Raw genomic sequence first — 19823 nt, forward strand, 5'->3', positions numbered from 1 at the left:
TGCAGTGGCACGTAGATTCTTCAAACTATAACTTGTGAAATAACTCATTCATAACACAGCTATGTGGGATGAGTATTAGTTGAAATTTTGATTGGACTGTTCACTGTCCATTTTTCCGACTATGTTGTCGTACTTACTTTTATAATACTGTTGTGTATATGTGGTTCTTCTTGTCTTTTATGATAAATAGCTCAAACAATACTGACATACTAATGTATGTTGTGCATTTCACTGATATAATGCGTTTAACTCCAAATAAAATGCAAGCAATCAAATTTTTCTCCGAGATACTTTTCTTAGCCCCCTTTTTTGTGCAACACTTGCTGTTATTCTTCCCCCCACCCCATACCCCTCCCTCCCACTCCTTCAGATGTTTTGCAGAAGATGTTTTTGGTTGGTTGGTTGGTTTGTGGGGGTTGAAGGGACCAGACTACAAAGGCCATCAGTCCCGCAGATGTTTTTAAACACATGATTTGGAAAAAAGATGTAGGTCTTTGATGTTGGCTTCATACCCTTCATGCTACTTCCCTACAAGATGTGTACCCCATGATATTAATGATTTTAACTCTAGCAAATGGTTATAGTATACTAGCATTGTGCTTAAAATTTCTACAATCTGTTATTTACTTATTTTGTTAAGTCCTTTTCAGATTTGTGGGGAGCAACGGTAGCACAAATGTGCTACAACAAAAATATTAAGAGATGAGAAATCATATTGAGGAAAAAACAATAATAATGCTAAGAAATAAAATTTTGTTTTGTGAAGACAAGTACTCTGCTGCATGCCCCTAGAACTGATTTAGGTGCCAAACCATGGAGAAAGTCTTTCAAACATACATTAGTAGATGGCACATAGTCTTTGAGCCAAGCTGTGCTTCTTTCGTCAAGGAGTTCTACTGGTTAAAAATATAATGCTGTATTTCTGTACTTGTATTATCACAAAGAAAATGTCGTGCCTCGATGTTAATGGCACTTGGAGCAAAAACTTACTCCTACTATTCTGTTGAGAAGTGAAATTTTTGAGACTATATGTACAAAATACAAGTGGATTCTTACAAAGAAGAAAAAAAACAACTAACTCCTGTTAATAATTCTACTTATCTACACAAATAGTGCTGTTACCTCCTTTGAATTGACAGGTTCATTGTCAGATGGCTCTTAATGTTTTTATTACATTTCAAGACCAGTAATGGTGCTATTTGAGTAAATAAATAGCATTATTAACAGTGCTGTTTGCTGTTTTCTTCTTTGCAAGAATTAACGTGTAAAACTTTCTCATTGGCACTTAAAACCAGTCAGCTTCCTGGTATGGCACTTTGAATGTTTTTAATAAAGCATTTATTTTATAAATTTTCTCATTATTTTTTGATGTGGTGGGCCGTTTGGTACAAACAGAGATACACTGCATTTTCATGCTCCTGAAACAAATGTTCAAACTGGTACTTAAACGTCTTACATTTCCATTATTCATATGTAGTTATAGAGACTGTTTGTTGTACTGTGAATACTAGATTCTAGTCCGTCTAACAATCTGTCTGGTGATTTTACACATATCGTATTTCAATATGTGCATTCAATTTTGCCTTCTAAGTTCTAAATTCTCTTCTGCCTCCTATTTAATAATGAGTGTACTAATTTTGAGCTGGCGGGAGTGGCCGTGTGGTTCTAGGCGCTACAGTCTGGAGCCGAGCGACCGCTCCGGTCGCAGCTTCGAATCCTGCCTCGGGCATGGATGTGTGTGATGTCCTTAGGTTAGTTAGGTTTAATTAGTTCTAAGTTCTAGGCGACTGATGACCTCAGAAATTAAATCGCATAGTGCTCAGAGCCATTTGAACTAATTTTGAACTTAGTTAATTGAACTAACTGAAGTGCGATATAATATCAGTACGCAATGGTTAATGGCTTCCTGTTTGATACAAACCAGTGAAGAATCCATGGGTCAATCTCAATATTCACATCCTTTACTTTATTCCGTCTCCTGTATTCATATTTCAATGCTCATCGGAATCCTAAAATGAACAGCTACAGCAAAAGGTGGTGGGTAGGAATTAGTAACTTACATCTGTACATAAAAAAAAAATAAAAATAAAAAAAGGAACCTTAGACATGTTCAGCATTTAGCCATATTTACAAATTAATTTGCGATGTGATTTTAAAATGACTCATTCCACATCTATGATTTATTGTGTATAGAACACGAAACTAAGTAACACTTTCCTTCTTTTAATAGTAGATTATTTTTAATTTCCCTGGACATAAATAGCTAACATAATGTTAACTGAAAATGGATTGTAAAATATTTTCAAGTTGTTTCTATTGAGATAGTTAGCATTTGTCTCAAAACATTAGCTAATTTGATGTGTGTCTTTTGTTTCAACCTTTCTGCACATGTTTAATAATTATAAATCATTGTCTATGCTCTCATTTTCTTACTGTATGCACTAATCATATTTAGTATAGATTCTACACACTGATTTTGTTGGTGGTCTTCTTCTTGGATAAGCCACACTATCTTTCAAAATAACTGAAACCTGTGACAAGCCTTCCATGCACTTTAGATTATATTATCTCATCCTATCATTAGTCATAGATATTGCCTTTCTGTGCTGTGAGTCACCTACATTTGAAATTATCAGTGAAAATTGTCCATAATTTTGTGATCTGAGTTGGGAAATATACCTTCATGTCTTGAGATAGATAGATAGATAGATAGAGAGAGAGAGAGAGAGAGAGAGAGAGAGAGAGAGAGTCCAGACATTAAAAACTATGGAAAGATACTTTGCCTGTTGTAGTTTGATGTGATACTGAATCAAATGTTTTAGGGTATATTAAAGATGTTGTAGAATCTGCATCAGTACACCACATAGTAACTATATTCAGCCTGATGTACTCTGTGCAAAGTTCCTTGCAAAATTCTAAAATACATAATTTTTAATATCATAGGTTTATAACTTTGATCTAACTTTTTGGAGTCTTTACAGGCTTTTAATTTTCAACAACTGCCAGTCAGAAATTAGTGTAGAATGTAGCAGAGATGCCAGCTGTTTCAATGGCCTAGTATTTTTTAGTGTATTGATGTTTATATTAGTTTGTATTCTTTTTTTTACAGCTTCACAAGGAATATCTTTCATGTTGTATGTTATGTTTCAACTAAATGTTATTTTGTGACATGTTGCTTACTGTTATCAAAATGACCAATGGATAAATAAATAAGTAAATAAATAAATATATGCAGTCCTGCACTGTATTTGGAGCTCACTACCTTTTCTTTGTAGTTAATATGGTTTTATAATGTTGGAACTGCATCATATTTAAATATTCTTCTATGTTCAGTTTCTCCTAGAGGGTGACTAGTTTTGTTCTAGATGAGCCTGTAAAATTTCTCTTCATTTGCCTTACCTGTATAAGCTAAAGTATTCAGATACAAAGTACATTCTATTGATTTTTAAACTACTTTGCTGTTGATCTGAAGATGCAGAGCTTAAGTCTTTGTTGTAGCATAAAAACAACTGAACAAAATCGAGTTTGATCCTGGTAATGTAAACACAGTACATCTGTATTCTTTGATAAACATGTAAATCAGCATTGGTGTATTTTGAGCAAGGATCAGTGGATGAATCATATCTGTAAACCACACTTTTGGTATGAAATACAGTGATTATTTCTTCTGTTTCAGGAAGTGGGAGGAAAAAATCTTATTATTGAGGTGAGTAATCCTAGTGCATCTATCATATTATTATATAAGTATGGATTCCTAGCATTAGTTTTCACACAGATTGTAATACATAACATGCTGGGTCTATCAGCTCATGTGGAACTTATCCAACACAATATATGGTAAATCACAGTAGTTTTGCAAACTTTATTTTTTTCTGAACTCTGTTGTATTTGGATAAGCATAAAATCATTTTTTGTGGAAATTGTGAGTCTTCTAAAATTTTAATAAGATAAATGCTTTAAGGTGTAGATCCAAGCAAATATCTCTCACAAGAAAGCTGTTTACTTTGAATCAGCAGCAACAAATAACAATCTGTGTCAGTCACCTCTTCTATCAAACCTACCACTATAATCCCATCTCATCTATGCAGTACAACTACTAATAACTACCTAGACCATTAGTTGCATCCCAAAGTTCGTCACCTGAGTGCTTCTCCCTTCCTGTACCTTCTTTTACCAGCTCCCAGCCTCAACAAACCTGTCTCCTCTTCCTGTGGGCTGCCCCATTATGGATGGTTAGTGCATAGAAAGCTTCTCTGCTTGGGCTCACTAGTGAATGTTTACAGATTGCACAGGATGGTGGACAGGGACCATCTCAGCTATATTACTTTATTCCTGTTTATTATATTCACTCGTCCATGCTGGTGATTGTCAGGGTCATGTGAACTAGGCAGGGTAGGGGTCTTGGTTGGCACTGCACTTGAGAGCTCTTTTATTGGTGGCCTCTAGAAGATGGGGATTTAAGTATCAAAAATCAGTTGCATGTGGGGTAGGAAAATTTTCAAGGGATACAGGAGCACGGGCAAGTGAATTTAATAAACAGAAGTCACTTTTGAGAGTAATCTATTCATGCAGCAGTTGTTGTACAGGGTTCCATGTGCATATTACTTATATGCTGTCTGCCCTCGTGAATGACCAGTCTAAACTGTGGCTAACTGCAAAAATGACAACATAATTGATGAACAAGCGACATACATTATTTGAAACCTGACCCCCTCTACCCTTCTCTCTGTCTCCAGTACATTCCTGTTTCTGCAGTCCCCCTGGCCTAAACTTCATCTAGTCATCATCCTTACTGTTTCCTTTCCACTCCCTGGTATACCAATGCCTCTTCCATAGTCTTCTTCTTGTTTCTTCTCTATCCCGGCTTCTTGAGATCTCTTGTGAAGAGACACAATACAACATGTTCAGTAGTGGTGTGGGACAGTCAATGAAGTTACACAAAAGTTAGTAATTTAACTTTTGAAACCGCCGGTTTATTGGCATTTCTGGAAATAAAATCACTCATATTCTCATGCGGTCAGCAAATTTTGTGTAACAGTTGTTGCCCTCCATGAATGCTAAATGCCGACTCACTCGGGCTTTGTGTGCAACGCTTATTTAAAGACGCATGTAAGACAGAAATTACAAAATGTTGAAAGCTATTACATTTTAAATATTAACTTGAGACAGAAAATAATATAGAATAGATTCACTTTAAACACAGTTGTTATTGGGGTTCACGTTGCTGAATGTCCTTAAATGGGTACAAATAATGGTGGTATTTTATGGGATGGAAGTTTTGGCATGCACTCAGATCTACAACAGTCTGCCAAAAATTTTTTGGAAACATAATTTTATTAATTTGCATATTTCATAAACTAACCTGTTATTTTAGTAAAAGCATCAATTTTTGGGAACAGAAAAAAACTAGTAACACAGGTATTTCAAAGGGCTAATATTTAAACATACTGATTTTGAATAAAGATTACTTTTGAAATACAAAGTTATTTGGAAAAAGTAAAGAGTTTATTTGAAAGAGGAGAACAGATTCATTTAAATAGGGAATGTAAATGCTAAAACAAATAATTATTAGTGAGGTCTGACTCTGAAGTGCATGTGGTTTGTGTGATTCCAAAACTGTGAATATTTCTTTAACTAAAATGTTTAAATATAAAATAATTAACACTGTTATTTCCAGTGGTCTGCAAACTACACATTTAATGGTAAAAGTCAGCAAAATACATCTTGACAAGAATCTAGCAATGGTATGTTAATATAGTTTATGCCTTTTAGTTGAGTATGAGCACTGATGACCACACTGTTGAGTGTGCCCTATACATACCACCACAAACACCATCGTATTTGTAGAAGAGGTGGACCGAGTGAGGTGACACAGTGGTTAGCACACTGAACTCGCATTCGTGACCCGCCATCCAGATTTAGATCTTCCATTATTTCCCTAAATTGCTACAGGCAAATGCCAGGATGGTTCCTTTGAAATGGCATGGCCAATTTTCTTCCCCATCCTTGCACAATCCGAGTTTGTGCTCTGTCTCTAATGACCTCTACGTTGGTGGGACATTAAACTCAATCTTCCTTCCCCCTTCCTTCTGTAGAAAAGTTATCACAAAAACAAAAGAAAAGCGTTTATTTAAGAAATGGGATTCTAATAATTGGAGTCACTGCACCTTGCTAGGTTTCATAATGTTCTATGAGTCAGGACATGGGATGTCAGATGCTTGAATGTGGTAGGGAGGCTAGAAAATCTGAAAAGGGAGATGCAGAGGCTCAATCTACATGTAGTAGGGGTCAGTGAACTGAAATGGAAAGAAGACAACGATTTGTGGTCAGAAGAGTGTAGGGTAATACCAACAGCAGCAGACAGTGGTATAATGGGAGTAGGATTCGTTATAAATAGGAAGGTAGGGAAGCCAGTGTGTTACTGCGAACAGTTCAGTGATAGGGTTTTTCTTGTCAAAATTGACAGCAAGCCAACACTGAATGATAGTTCAAGTATACATGCCGACATCACAAGCTGAAGATGAAGAGATAGAGAAAGTATATGAGGATATTGAAAGGGTAATACAGCACGGAAAGTGAGATGAAAATCTAATAGTCATGGGGGACTGGAATGCAGTTGTAGGGGAAGGAGTAGAAGAAAAGATTACAGGAGAATATGGGCTTGGGCCAAGGAATGAGAGAGGAGAAAGGCTAATTGAGTTCTGTAACAAACTTCAGCTGGTAATACAAAATACTTAGTTCAAGAATCATAAGAGGAGGGGGTATGATTGGAAAAGACTGGATGACACGGGAAGATTTCAGTTACATTACATCGTGGTCAGACAGAGATTCCAAAATCAGATACTGGATCATAAGACGTACCCAGGAGCAGATATAGACTCAGATCGCAATAGAGTAATGATGAAGAGTAGGCTGAAGTTTAAAACATTAGTCAGGAAGAATCAATATGCAAAGAATTGGGAGTACTAAAAAATGACGAGATACGGTTGAAGTTCTCTAAGGCTATAGATACAGCAATAAGGAATAGCTCAGTAGGCAGTAAAGTTGAAGAAGAATGGACATCTCTAAAAAGGGCCATCACAGAAGTTGGAAAGAAAAACATAAGTATAAAGAAGGTAACTGCAGAGAAACCATGGGTAAAAAAGAAATACTTTAGTTGATCGATGAAAGGAGAAAATACAAAAGTGTTCAGGGAAACTCAGGAATAAAGAAATTCAAGTTGCTGAGGAATGAAATAAACAAGAAGTGCAGGGAAACTTAAGACAAAATGGCTGTATGAAAAATGTGAAGAAATCGAAAAAGAAATGATTGTTGGAAAGACAGACTCAGCATACAGGAAAGTCAAAACATTTGTTGGTGACATTCAAAGCAAGGGTGGTAACATTAAGAGTGCAACGGGAATTCCTCTGTTAATGCAGTGGAGAATGGATAGATGGAAAGAATACATTGAAAGTCTCTGTGAGGGAGAAGATTTGTCTGATGTAATAGAACAAGAAACAGGAGTTGATATAGAAGAGATAGGGGATCCAGTATTAGAATCAGAATTTAAGAGAGCTTTAGAGGACTTAAGATCAATTAAGGCAGAGGGGATAGATAAGAACATCCCATCAGAATTTATAAAATCATTGGGTGAAGTGGAAACTAAATGAGTATTCGCATTGGTGTATAGAATATGAGTCTGGTGATATACCATCTGACTTTCAGAAAAATACTATCTACACAATTCCAAAGACTGCAAGAGCCAACAAGTGTTATAATAATTGCACAATCAGCTTAACAGCTCATGCATCCAAGTTGCTGACAAGAATAATATACAGAAGCCTGGAAAAGAAAATTGAGAATGTGCTAGATGATGATCAATTTGGCTTTAGAAAAGGTAAAAGCACCAGAGAGGCAATTCTGATGTTGCGGTTGATAATGAAAGCAAGACTAAAGAGAAATCAGGACACATTCATAGGATTTTTTGACCTGGAAAAAGCGTTTGATAATTTAAAATGGTCCAAGATGTTCGAAATTCTGAGAAAAATAGGGTAAGCTATAGGGAGAGACGGGTAATATACAAAATGTACAAGAGCCAGGAGGGAATAATAAGAGTGGATGATTAAGAATGAAGTGCTTGAATTAAAAACATGTAAGACAGGGATGTAGTCTTTCTCCCCTAGTGTTCGATCTGTATATCAAAGAAACAATGATGGAAATAAAAGAAAGGTTCAGAAGTGGAATTAAAACTCAAGGTGAAAGGATATCAGTGATAAGATTCACTGATGACACTACTATCCTGAGTGAAAGTGAAGATGAGTTATATGATCTGCTGAATGGAATGAACAATCTTATGAGTGCAGAATATGGACTGAGAGTATATCAAAGAAAGTAATGAGAAGTAACAGAAATGAGAACAGGAAGAAACTTAGCATCAGTATTGATGGTTACGAAGTAAATGAAGTTACGGAATTCTGCTACTGAGGCAGTAAAATAACCGATGACAGATGGAGTGAGGAGGACATCAAAAGCAGTCTAGCAATGGTGAAAGGGCATTCCTGGCAAAGAGAAGTCTAGTAGTATCAAACATTTCTGAGAATGTATGTGTGGAGTACAGCATTGTATGGTAGTGAAACATAGACTGTGGGAAAACCGGAACAGAAGAGAATTGAAGCATTTGAGATATGGTGCTACAGACAAATGTTGAAAATTAGCTGGACTGATAAGGCAAGGAATGAGGAGGTTCTGTACAGCACTGGAGAGGAAAGGAATGTATGGAAAACAGTGATGATAGGACATCTGTTAAGACATGAGGGAATGACTATCATGGTACTAGAGGGAACTGTAGGGGGCAAAAACCGTAGAGGAAGACAGAGATTTGAATACATACAGCAAATAATTGAGGACGAAGGTTGCATGTGCTACTCTGAGATGAAGAGGTTGGCACAGGAGAGGAATTATGGTAGGCTGCATCAAACCAGTCAGAAGACTGATGATCCAAACAAAAGGACCCTTTTGTAAATTGCTGGATATTGATGTTACTGTGAATTTGGGTGTTGAATTGACAAATAACTTTATCTAATTTTAGTTAAAGTTAAATTAATTTAATTTTGTTATGTCTAAATATTTCAGAACTAAATTTTGTGATTATTTTCAGTTAACTTTTAAAAATCCTTTCTCATCTGCGTTCTCATATGTTGGTATTATGCACACACACACACACACACACACACACACACACACACACACACACACACAAACACTACACATATTTTGCTGATTTTCACTTGTAAATAACACTTTTGCACTTTGCAAAACACAATGTTATTGTTGCTGGTATGTTTCCAGTCCCTGTTGACGCTCACTTGCTCTGATGACAGATTGGTGCCAAATTGCTTCAGCTATGCTGTCCTCCCTCAGCTGTATCCAGCTGACGTAGATTCCATTTCTGGACAGTTTATTACCAATTGAACATTGACATGAAATTGTAAAGTTTCATTCACCTATTGTAGCAACCTCCTTAAAGTAATCTCATGTGACACAACTTTTACACTTTGGGAACATAACAGAAAAACGTAATTTCTCTAATGAATTTTCTTTGGGATGTGGCAAGTAAATTTTCTTGAATGTGTGCTGTGGTTGTCCCATGGCTAGGCGTCAGACTACTAACACAAAAATTCTGTGTTTTATCTGCAGTTGGTCTTAGAAAGTTCTCATTTGTGTGAGAACTTTCTAAGGCCAACTGCAGATAAGTGTGAGAACTTTCTAAGGCCAACTGCAGATAAAACACAGAATTTTTGTGTTAGTAGTCTGACGCCTAGCCATGGGACAACCACAGCACACATTCAAGAAAATTTACTTGCCACATCCCAAAGAAAATTCATTAGAGAAATTACGTTTTTCTGTTATGTTCCCAAAGTGTAAAAGTTGTGTCACATGAGATTACTTTAAGGAGGTTGCTAAGATAGGTGAATGAAACTTTACAATTTCATGTCAATGTTCAATTGGTAATAAACTGTCCAGAAATGGAATCTATGTCAGCTGGATACAGCTGAGGGAGGACAGCATAGCTGAAGCAATTTGGCACCAATCTGTCATCAGAGCAAGTGAGCGTCAACAGGGACTGGAAACATACCAGCAACAATAACATTGTGTTTTGCAAAGTGCAAAAGTGTTATTTACAAGTGAAAATCAGCAAAATATGTGTAGTGTGTGTGTGTGTGTGTGCATTGTAGTTTGAATACCATGTCAAACTTTGCCCCGCAGCATCTGATTGGGTCCAGTTTTATATTGCTTCTGTTAGGATCACAACTAGTTAACCAGCTTACTTTTTTTTAAAAGTAGAAGATTAGTTTGTTAATTTTCAAGCAAGCAAGCACTCACTGTCTAATCTTATAATCTGTGGTACAAATAATGGGTACTCTCTAACACCATTGCAGAGTTTGCATTGACAGTATGAGAGACTGAGACAATGTGCCATCTTCAAGAAACTGGAGCATGTTTTAGAGAAATGTGAAAGACCCTTGTTTAAAATAAATGTATGTGAGAAGTTGTCATTAAGTTTTAATTATCACTTTGCAAAAATAAAGCTATGTAATTAATCTTTTGTTTGAAATTTCCTGGCAGAATAAAACAGAGCACTGGACTGAGAGCTGAACTCGGAACCTCTGCCTCTGCTCTTTCCACCGAGCTATACATGCACAAGTCAGGATCCATCCTCACAGCTTACTTCCATCAGTATCTCATGTCAAATCTTCCTCTTTACAGCTGTCCTGCGAAACTCTCAGGAAAGCGCTCCTGGTAGAAAGGATATTGTGGAGACATGGCTTGACCACAGCCTAGAGAATGTTTCCAGAACGAAATTTTTCCTCTGCAGTGGAGCATGAATTGATGTGAAACTACCTGGCACATTAAAACTGCATTCCAGTAAGATTCCGACTCAAGACCTTTGACACTTGGAAGGTAGGCGATGAGTTACTGTTGGAAATTGGCCTGGGAGTCATGCTTGGGTAACTCAGTTGGTAGAGCACTTGCCCACAAAAGGCGAAGGTCCCAAGTTTGAGTATTGGTCCATCACACAGTTTTAATCTGCCAGGAAGTTTCATATCAGTGCAGACTCCACTGCAGAGTGAAAATTTTGTTCTGGAAACAACCCCAAGGCTGCGGCTAAGCCACTTCTCCACAACATTCTTTCTTCCAGGAATGATAATCCTGCAAATTTCACAGGAGAGCTTCTGTGAAGTTCAAAAGGTAGGAGGTGAAGTACTGGCAGAAGTAAAGCTTTGAGAATGGGTCATGACTTGCACTTGGGGTGATCAGTTGGTACAGCACTTTCCCATGAAAGGGAAAGGTCCCGAGTTCAAGTCTTGTCCTGGCACATAGTTTTAATTTGCCACAAAGTTTCATATCAAGCACACTCCACTGCGGAGTGAAAATTTCATTCTGGAATCTCTTGTTTGTTACCACATACAATGTCTGCAGTCCTGGTACAAATGGAAATCCCCACATTACAGTGTCTTAGCATTCTGCTTGGGGAGCCAATGCTAAATGTTGCAGCCCATCTCCATTCTACCAATGGGCTATGCCATTTTGCTTTGGCTCCCCAAGCAGCTTGTTGAGAAACTGTGGTGTGGGGATTTCAGTATGTCCAGGACTGCAGACGTGTGCTTGCAAACAAACAAAAGTGAATTATGTAACTTTTTTTTTTTTTTTTTAATTGTTAGTTAACGCTTTATCTACTCCTCTTATTTCATCCTCTGTCATGTATCAGTGCAACCTTTGCGAAAGCTTGTCCCGTTGCCTTCCACTAAAGGAGTGAAGTGCTGTTGTGTCATCTTTAATTGGCAATTTTATCTGTTATAATTTTACAGAAATTACCACTACTGTACATGGATGAGCGTGCTTCCTGGCTGTGTTGTCACATCCAGTTAATCTTCAAATGCATATTTGGGATGCTGGTGTTATATTTGATACTGTTCTGACTTCCTCCTTGAATTGTGTATTATTGTTGAACGGTTGTGGATAAGTACCACTATTCTTTGTGTCCCTTAAGTCAAAAGTGGTTCTACGTGCTACTAGCGACAGTAAAACCACATTTTTATGTTCCCACACTTAAAATTTTCCTGTTTTTTATGTTAATTTTTGTCTGTCCTAACAGAAGTCATATTCTCTCAATACAATGATTTCCTGTCATTTGACAATTCCGTGCTACAACATTCCTGCATTTTAAGCTTTCTTTGGCATTGTCTCGACCTTTAATGTTGATTTCATTCAAATTTCTGCAAAAAGTGCATCATATTCATGCTCAACGTCAGTCTTGGAACAAAGCGAAAAGTGCAAAATATACGCAAAGTTATTGATCCTGTAACTGAATGTTAGTATGGTACTCAAGATTTTCATTGTCAGCATGTTGAATCATGGTTGCCTGTGTTACAAGTTCACAGTGTTGGAAAGGGTGGGAAAGTATGCTGAGTTACTGCTTCAGTGATAATCACAATCTGATGATAGTGACTGTTGTAGCAACCTTCTTTCTGCTCATTGCATTGTATTAAAACAGCTTTAATTTAATTTTACAGTCATCTATACTAATAAAAACTGCTTTTGAAGATGGCTGTCTCTATAATGGGCTTTCAGGAATTATTGTGACTTCCACGTGAAACATGTTAATTCTAGGTTCTCAGTTTAGATTGGTATGACCTGATGTCAGATGTAAACATTCCTCTTCAAGATTCTCCATAACATGACGGCAATTTCCACCCTCTTTGTCACCTAGAACGCCCCTGAACCGAGTGACCACCTTGTAACCATCAAGTTGTAGGTTTTGTGCCTGTTCTTCTCCATTTACAAAGACTGCCAACTTTGGTGTTTTAATCAGTATTGTGTTACAATTATTTACCATAATTTTTATTGATTATCAGTAATAAGTCTCACATTAGAGTATGCATAGCTTTTTAATGTGGTATCAGGTAAGACTTTTGCTTCTGTGTTTTATTTACACATTGGCCATGATTGGAACAGTTCAAGCCATTGCACTGGTAGTGCATGAGGTGATGATTGTGTCTGATGCATTGGGTACTGTGGAGAGACAAGTAGTGCTAACTGCTATTAGAAAGAAACAAAAACAATTAATTATTTCAGATTTTTTTTTAATAGCCAAAATTTAAATTGTTTTAATTTCATATTTTGAACAATATAAAGAGAATGACAGTAAGTGTAATTTATTAATTTTTGTTGTTGTTTCCTTTGCCTTCCTGTGTTTAACACTTCCCTGCATTTTACACTCTGTGGGGTCGGTCCACTGAAAATTATAAAAAGGGGGTTTTACTGTAACTTAAATGCTCAATTAGCTATTTATTTTTTGAGATTGTTTACATAAAACATATTAACCCTGCTGGGTACTAGTATACATCTTGCTGGTAATAGTAGTAGTAAATGAAAAAAAAGGTGGTGACAACAAATACTCAAGAGAATAAATTTGAAGGCTGTAGAATTTAATTCTTAATGAAATTGATTTGAACAGCTTTTTGAGTAATGTGTCATAGCAGTGAATTTGACAACATGAGTCAGTAGCAGTTAGCATCTTATTTTCTCATAGTAGCTGATTGAACATGATTTGTTGGCTCTGTGGTAAAGTGTCCGACTACAAATCCAAAGGTCTCAGGTTTGATCCCCGCTTAATTTTGGGAGTTTTATCTGCCATTCACCACTTCTTTCACCTCTGGCAATGTTTGTTGATGTGAAAAATGCTTAGTTGCACCATGGTTCAGAATCCACGTTAATTTGAAGGTTCCCCAATAGCTGGCTCGGTAGGTCACTTCAGAGGTCGGAGGAAGACAAGCACATTTCACGTCCAACATTGTTATGCCCAGTAAAGTACTATGGTGTTCAAAACAATCTTCAGCTTGATGATTGCTTTACATACATTATTAATAGTGTCATGGTGCCTACACAATGAATAAGTTGTACTGGAGCTGGTAGTTCTGCAGTGTAAACATTGTAAATAAGAAGAAAGCTTGGTGTTTATCGGCGAACTATAAAAGTATAATAGCTTGAATAAAATAATTTTATGATTGAAAGACCGCAGTGGTGAGGGGCAGCATAGCTGGCATGCAGCTGCATGTGCTTGACAGTGCTCTGCATTTACCTACAAAAGAGGCAATACAGCAACCATGTGCTTTTCTATAAAAAATAAGATTGGCTAGCAGTGCCACCTACCATTTGACTCACTTAAACATCAATCAGTTTTTTTAATAGGTTGTCAAAATGTGATACATGCCTTCCAGGAGAGGAGGGGTCTTGTAGTTCTGTTGAACATATCAATGGATCAGTTGATATAATCATCCATATGTTCAGCGAGATCCAGTGGAGTATAAACCAACCGATGCCAGATCATGAGGATAAACAGCAGCAGCTGATTTAAGGACTACCTTGGACCATCTTGGTTGTACTTGGCTCAGCTTGCCAATGTATACCACCTGCTCTCTTGTGGAAAATCACCTTATGGTAATTGAATATCCTGTGGAGACTGATTTGTGCTGTTTTATTCCACACCATAGACATTTAGCTTCCATATGGACAGGCATGGTATGGGCATGTTAAGAGGATGCATGGGCAGAGACTCCCCAAAATTATGGAAGAACTAAAAATGGATGGGAAAAGACCTAGAGGGCGCCCAAGAACACGGTGGAAAATGGGAATGAAAATATCTGTGGAAAGGAGAGGTGTGACCTGACAGCAAGTGGAGGAAGAAAAGTGGTGGGAGGGTCAAGCCAAATGGAGAGGACTCGGCAGCATGCAGACCCGGCAATAGCTGGAGTGAGATCTGGATATAGATAGATAGATTTACAGGCCTTGTTTCCTACTGAGGTACTGTCATTGTTCTCTATTTGACCGCATGTTGTGCCTATTATGAGTACTTACATTTGAGTTATTCAGGAAATTTCCAGAGTAGTTTTTACTGCCACGATGTATCCACCGCTAGAAGTCTTGGTTTTTGTTTATTTCAGTAAGAGTCATGATTTATTATTGCCTGTGGTTTGTTTATACTTAATTGGTATGCAACAAAACTGGCATTCTTCAAGAAGCAGACTTGTAACAGAGGGAAAAAGGGGGGGGGGGGGAGTTGAAAATATTCATATAATTAAAAATTACAAGTCATTCTGAGTTTATAAACTACCTATAATACATACTGGATATTTATTTAAATTTAAAAAATATCCATTTGATGGCATATATTTGTTTTGCTGATAAGAGCAGTGTGCAAGAATTTTCTGCTTGTCATGGAAATGACTACCCCCAAAAGGATTTTTGGTGTCATCAATATTTTCATTGCTGAAAGTGCAATTGCTTGCGATAAATGTAAGGGAAAATGTGAGGGACTGTACTGGATTATGATAAAGTCAAAGCTCCCACTCAAGAAGCATTATGAACCCACTGTATGATCCACCAAGAGCAAAGTATAGTGAATGAACTAATGTAATGTAAAAAATCTATTCACCAAGTGGTGGCAGGAGAACGTGCTTATAAAAGATATTACAATTTGCAAGCTTTCAGAGCCAGTGGCTCCTCCTCCTGGCAGAAGGGTTGAAGGGGAAGGAAGGGTGGGGTATAAAAGGACTGATGAGGTTTAGGTAAAGGGGTAGAGTTCGGAAAAGTCTCCCAGAAACCCGGGTCAGGGGAGACTTAGCAGATGGGATTAGAAGAAAAGACATTGTTGGGGACTGCACTGGAAGAGATTTGCAAACCTGTGTGAAGCAAAGGTGGAAGATAGGGTATTATGCCAGAAAGAGATTAGTGCAGGAGTTAATAAGAGCAACAAGCTATATGCATTGTATGTGATAGAGGTAAGAGGGTGACAGTGAAAAATGGCAGGTCAGAAAATGAAAGATTTAGAAAATTAAAAGACAGTGAGGAAAGGAATAGTTCTCCGAAGAAATGCTTAGACCAAAGAAAATAACATGAATTAAGGCCAGGTGGGTGGCGAAAACTAAGGACATGTAGCACCAGTTTCTACATCTACATCTATACTCCGCGAGCCACCTTACGGTGTGTGGCGGAGGGTACTTATTGTACCACTATCTGATCCCCCCTTCCACCTATGGAGTTCTCAAAAATTGGCATCTGGGGGAAGAAACCAGATGACACATGTGATAAAACAGGCACCAAGGTCATGACTGTCATGTTGTAGAACATGCTCTGCAACAAGATATTCTGTTGCCAGAATACACCCTCTACTTACGCCTATTCATCCTAACTTGGGGGTAGTCATGCTGATGGAAAAGACCAAACAGTGTTTACGTAACAGCTGGTATATGACGTGTCATTTCACAGGTGACCCTTTCTTTGATAATATTTGTTTTTCCAGTTACAAGGCTGATATAGGTGGTGCTAGGAGGGCGCATAGGGCAAGTCACAGGAGTAGGAACCATAGGGTAGTAAGATGGATGCAGAAGGAGCATAGAGTCTGACAAAGATACTGCGGAGATTGGGAGAGTGACAAAAAGCTATTCTAGGTGTGGTTGGCAAAAATCTCACAGAATGGATCTCATTTCAGGGCATGATTTGAGGAAGTCATAATTTTGTCGAAATAGCTAATCAGCTATCAAGACCAGGATAATACCGAGCGACAAGTGGTGTACTCCTAAGTTGGTTTTTGGAGGGACCAGCAGTACCAGAATTGGATGTGATGGCCTGAGAAATTGGGTTTTGAACTAGGCTAGTGGGATAACTACATCCAGCGAAGCTGAGGTGAGAACGGTGGTGTGTTGCTTTAAAGAATCTGCATCTGAACAAATATGTTTGCTTCAGATGCAGAGACTGTGTGGGATAGAATGTTTGACAGGGAAAGGATGGCAACTGCAAATATGAAAATACTGTTGTTTGTTAGTAGGTTTAATGTGAACAGAAGTATGTAGCTGACCTTTGGTGAGGGTGAGATCAACATTGAGAGAAGTGGCATGAAATTTGGAATAGAACCATGTGAAATTTAATTTGGAGAATTTATTTAGAGATTCCAGGAATTTTAACAGGTCAGCCTGACCATTTGTATTTATCCAGTACATTATATTCTCAAAAAATTATTATTTTTGTTGATATATTAGCCTGAGTAAATGAACTAAGTGTGAGTCTTACATAACGAAATGTCGTTTTGATGTTATGTTGCAGCCAGTTTCGGTGACTCAGTACACCATCGTCAGGCTTCAATGACACTGAGGGGGTGAACTCCAATTGTATGTATGATCCCATCAGTAGCCAACATCTGTGAACTGGCTTACATAGAATACTGTAAATCAATGTTGTGTTTGCATCCATCAGCCGTGGAAGCCAGTTCATAGGTGTTGGCCACTTATGGAATCATGCATACTATTGGAGTTCACCTTCTCAGTGTCAATTAAATCCTGAAGATGGTGTTTCGAGTCACTGAAATGGTTTGCAATATAATAAAATAACATAAGAATGACAGCTGCAGGTGTTCCATTTTATTATGTAAGTGAACGGCTGAAGTCCCACACAAAAAAAGTGTGACTCGCTCTGCTGTTGTACTTCTTAACTCATTTCACAACCTTGAAGGTTCTTTCTCACCGTGGCGCCTCTGGTATACCGATATGTGTTTCACATTTGAAACGGTGACCAATTTCATTTGCCAGAAAATATTTTGTTAAAAAACATATTGTCTTCAATCTGAATGCTGCAGTTATAATGTGATCTGCTATATTTGCATTTAACACGATGTATTGCAACATTTGTGAAAAGAACGTATTGTACATCTTAACAGATAGAAATCGTAAATCTTATTGTTTACTTTCTAAAGTCATAAAATGGTGTGTGAAGTGTTTGATACCATATCATTGTCATGTTTGTCATAAAAGTTTATCATTTGATAATGTAAAATTATAAATTAATCAATTCAAATATGTTCATTGTTTTTCAGTGTGAAGAGGATCATGAATGTGGAGAAAAGAAATTCTGCTATCAAACTGGCCTATGTGCCCCCTGCACAAACTGTTCCACCTATTTTAGGATGCCACATGAGTGGAAATACTGTTCAAAATCTCCAAATGAATGTGGACCGTGTCTCCCTGGGTAAGTTAATGCAACATTGCAATGAGTTAATTTAATGTAAAATATCTGAAACCTAAACTTATTATGGAAATTAGGAGTGGGGGCAACAAGTTTGAACTTACTTAATTCTCTTCTTCATTTCCTCCTATCTCTTCATCTGTTCACTGTGGTTTCTCTTGCATTCCTTGGTCTGTCTTGTATTTCATTCAGCAGGCATCACAGCAACTCATCATCATTCATCCTCATTACCGGCATGCAAGTCACCCACTGTGGCGTTGACTGCAATAAGGCTTGCACTTGGCAGTCGAACTTCCCCGGGTGGGGCCTCCCGGCCAACAATGCCATACGCTCATTTCCATTTATTAGATAAGAGTTTTCAGTTTTGATCTCTTCATCAATGATTTCGTGACAAATGCAGTTTTTTTATGTCTTTGTGTTGCTATTAGCTATTTATTGATAATTTTCATTATAAGGCAAGCCTTAAATTTTTGATGAGTCTATTTGTAACCCTTCTAAATGGGTGACTTTAAAACTGCTGTCATCCATTCATGAAGGTATCTATCAAGGGCCCTAGTTGGGTTTGATAGCCTGAAACATTACTTGTACACTCGTGTGCAAAACTTAAGGACAAAAGTAATTTTTGCATGGTGTGACACTGCCAAGTAACATAGCTCAATTAAACTTAGACCATACATACAAAGAACTGCTATGGTATAGTGCAGAAGGTAAATGAAGAAAATATGCAATGAAATAAACAGAAATAACACTTTTCTTCAAAGACAATAATTATGCTGAGGTCTCTGTGATTTATTATGTCCCCCTGGACATTATAAAAGGTGAGACATGGTTCTTAATAGCTTATGTGAGCACAAGAGATGGCACATTATTCTCTGCAACATGCTCCCATGCTGGTCATGAGGTTGGTAAGGAGTTCTTGTTGTAGGGTGTTCCATTCTATCACCAGTACACTTGACAACTGCTGGAAGGTCATTTGTGCATGTGGAAGTGCCGCAGTACAGCTCCACAGTGCATCCCACATACACCCAAAGTGGTATATTTATTTTTATTTAGTTATTGGTTTATTTAACCTGGCAAGATAAGGGGCATCAGGTCCCCTCTTGAAAGTAACAGGGGATTGTACATATTTTACATTACATGTATTTCAGTAAGCATGTTATACTACATTTAAATATTACATTGATACAAATAAAAAAATGCATACACACAGATATATCAACAAAAATAATTAAATCTACTCACCAACTGGCTGCAGGAGGACACACATATCAAGGTATTTAAATTTGCAGGCTTTTGGAACAAGTGGCTCCTTCTTCTGGCTGAAGGGTTATAGAAGAAGGAAGAGGGATGTAGGAAAAGGACTGGTGAGGTTTAGGAAATGGATAGAGTCTGGAAAAATCGCCCAGAACCCTGGGTCAGGGTAGACTTACCAGACGGGATGAGAAGGAAGACTTGATTGTTGGGGACTGCACTGGACGAGCCTCCAACAATCAGTCTTTCCTTCCCACCCTGTCTGGTAAGTCTTCCCTGACCCGGGGTTCTGGGTGACTTTTCTGAACTCCCTCCCATTTCCTAAACCTCACTGGTCTTTTTCCTTCTCCTCCAACCCTTCTGCCAGAAGAAGGAGCCACTGACTCCGAAAGCTTGCAGAGTTAAATACCTTTGTATGTGTGTGCTCCTGCCATTGCTTGGTGAGTAGACTTTTTTATGAATCCAATTACATTATACAGGCACAAAGTTAATATTCATACATGATAAGTACAGCA

The 19823-nt window shown here is 37.7% G+C and overlaps 1 protein-coding gene across 5 annotated transcripts in view; it reads left to right on the forward strand.

Annotated features, from left to right (window-relative positions):
• Nucleotides 1–19823, forward strand: part of LOC126480865 (uncharacterized) — a 114669-nt gene that overhangs the window by 15885 nt on the left and 78961 nt on the right. For all 5 annotated transcript variants that reach the window (XM_050104240.1, XM_050104239.1, XM_050104243.1 and 2 more), the window contains exons 3-4: nucleotides 3677–3706; nucleotides 17909–18060. In XM_050104240.1, the coding sequence (XP_049960197.1) occupies nucleotides 3677–3706; nucleotides 17909–18060 (182 nt within the window). The remainder of the gene's footprint in view (nucleotides 1–3676; nucleotides 3707–17908; nucleotides 18061–19823) is intronic.

This window comes from Schistocerca serialis, chromosome 5, assembly GCF_023864345.2.
Source record: "Schistocerca serialis cubense isolate TAMUIC-IGC-003099 chromosome 5, iqSchSeri2.2, whole genome shotgun sequence".
Taxonomy (NCBI): Eukaryota; Metazoa; Arthropoda; class Insecta; order Orthoptera; family Acrididae; genus Schistocerca; species Schistocerca serialis.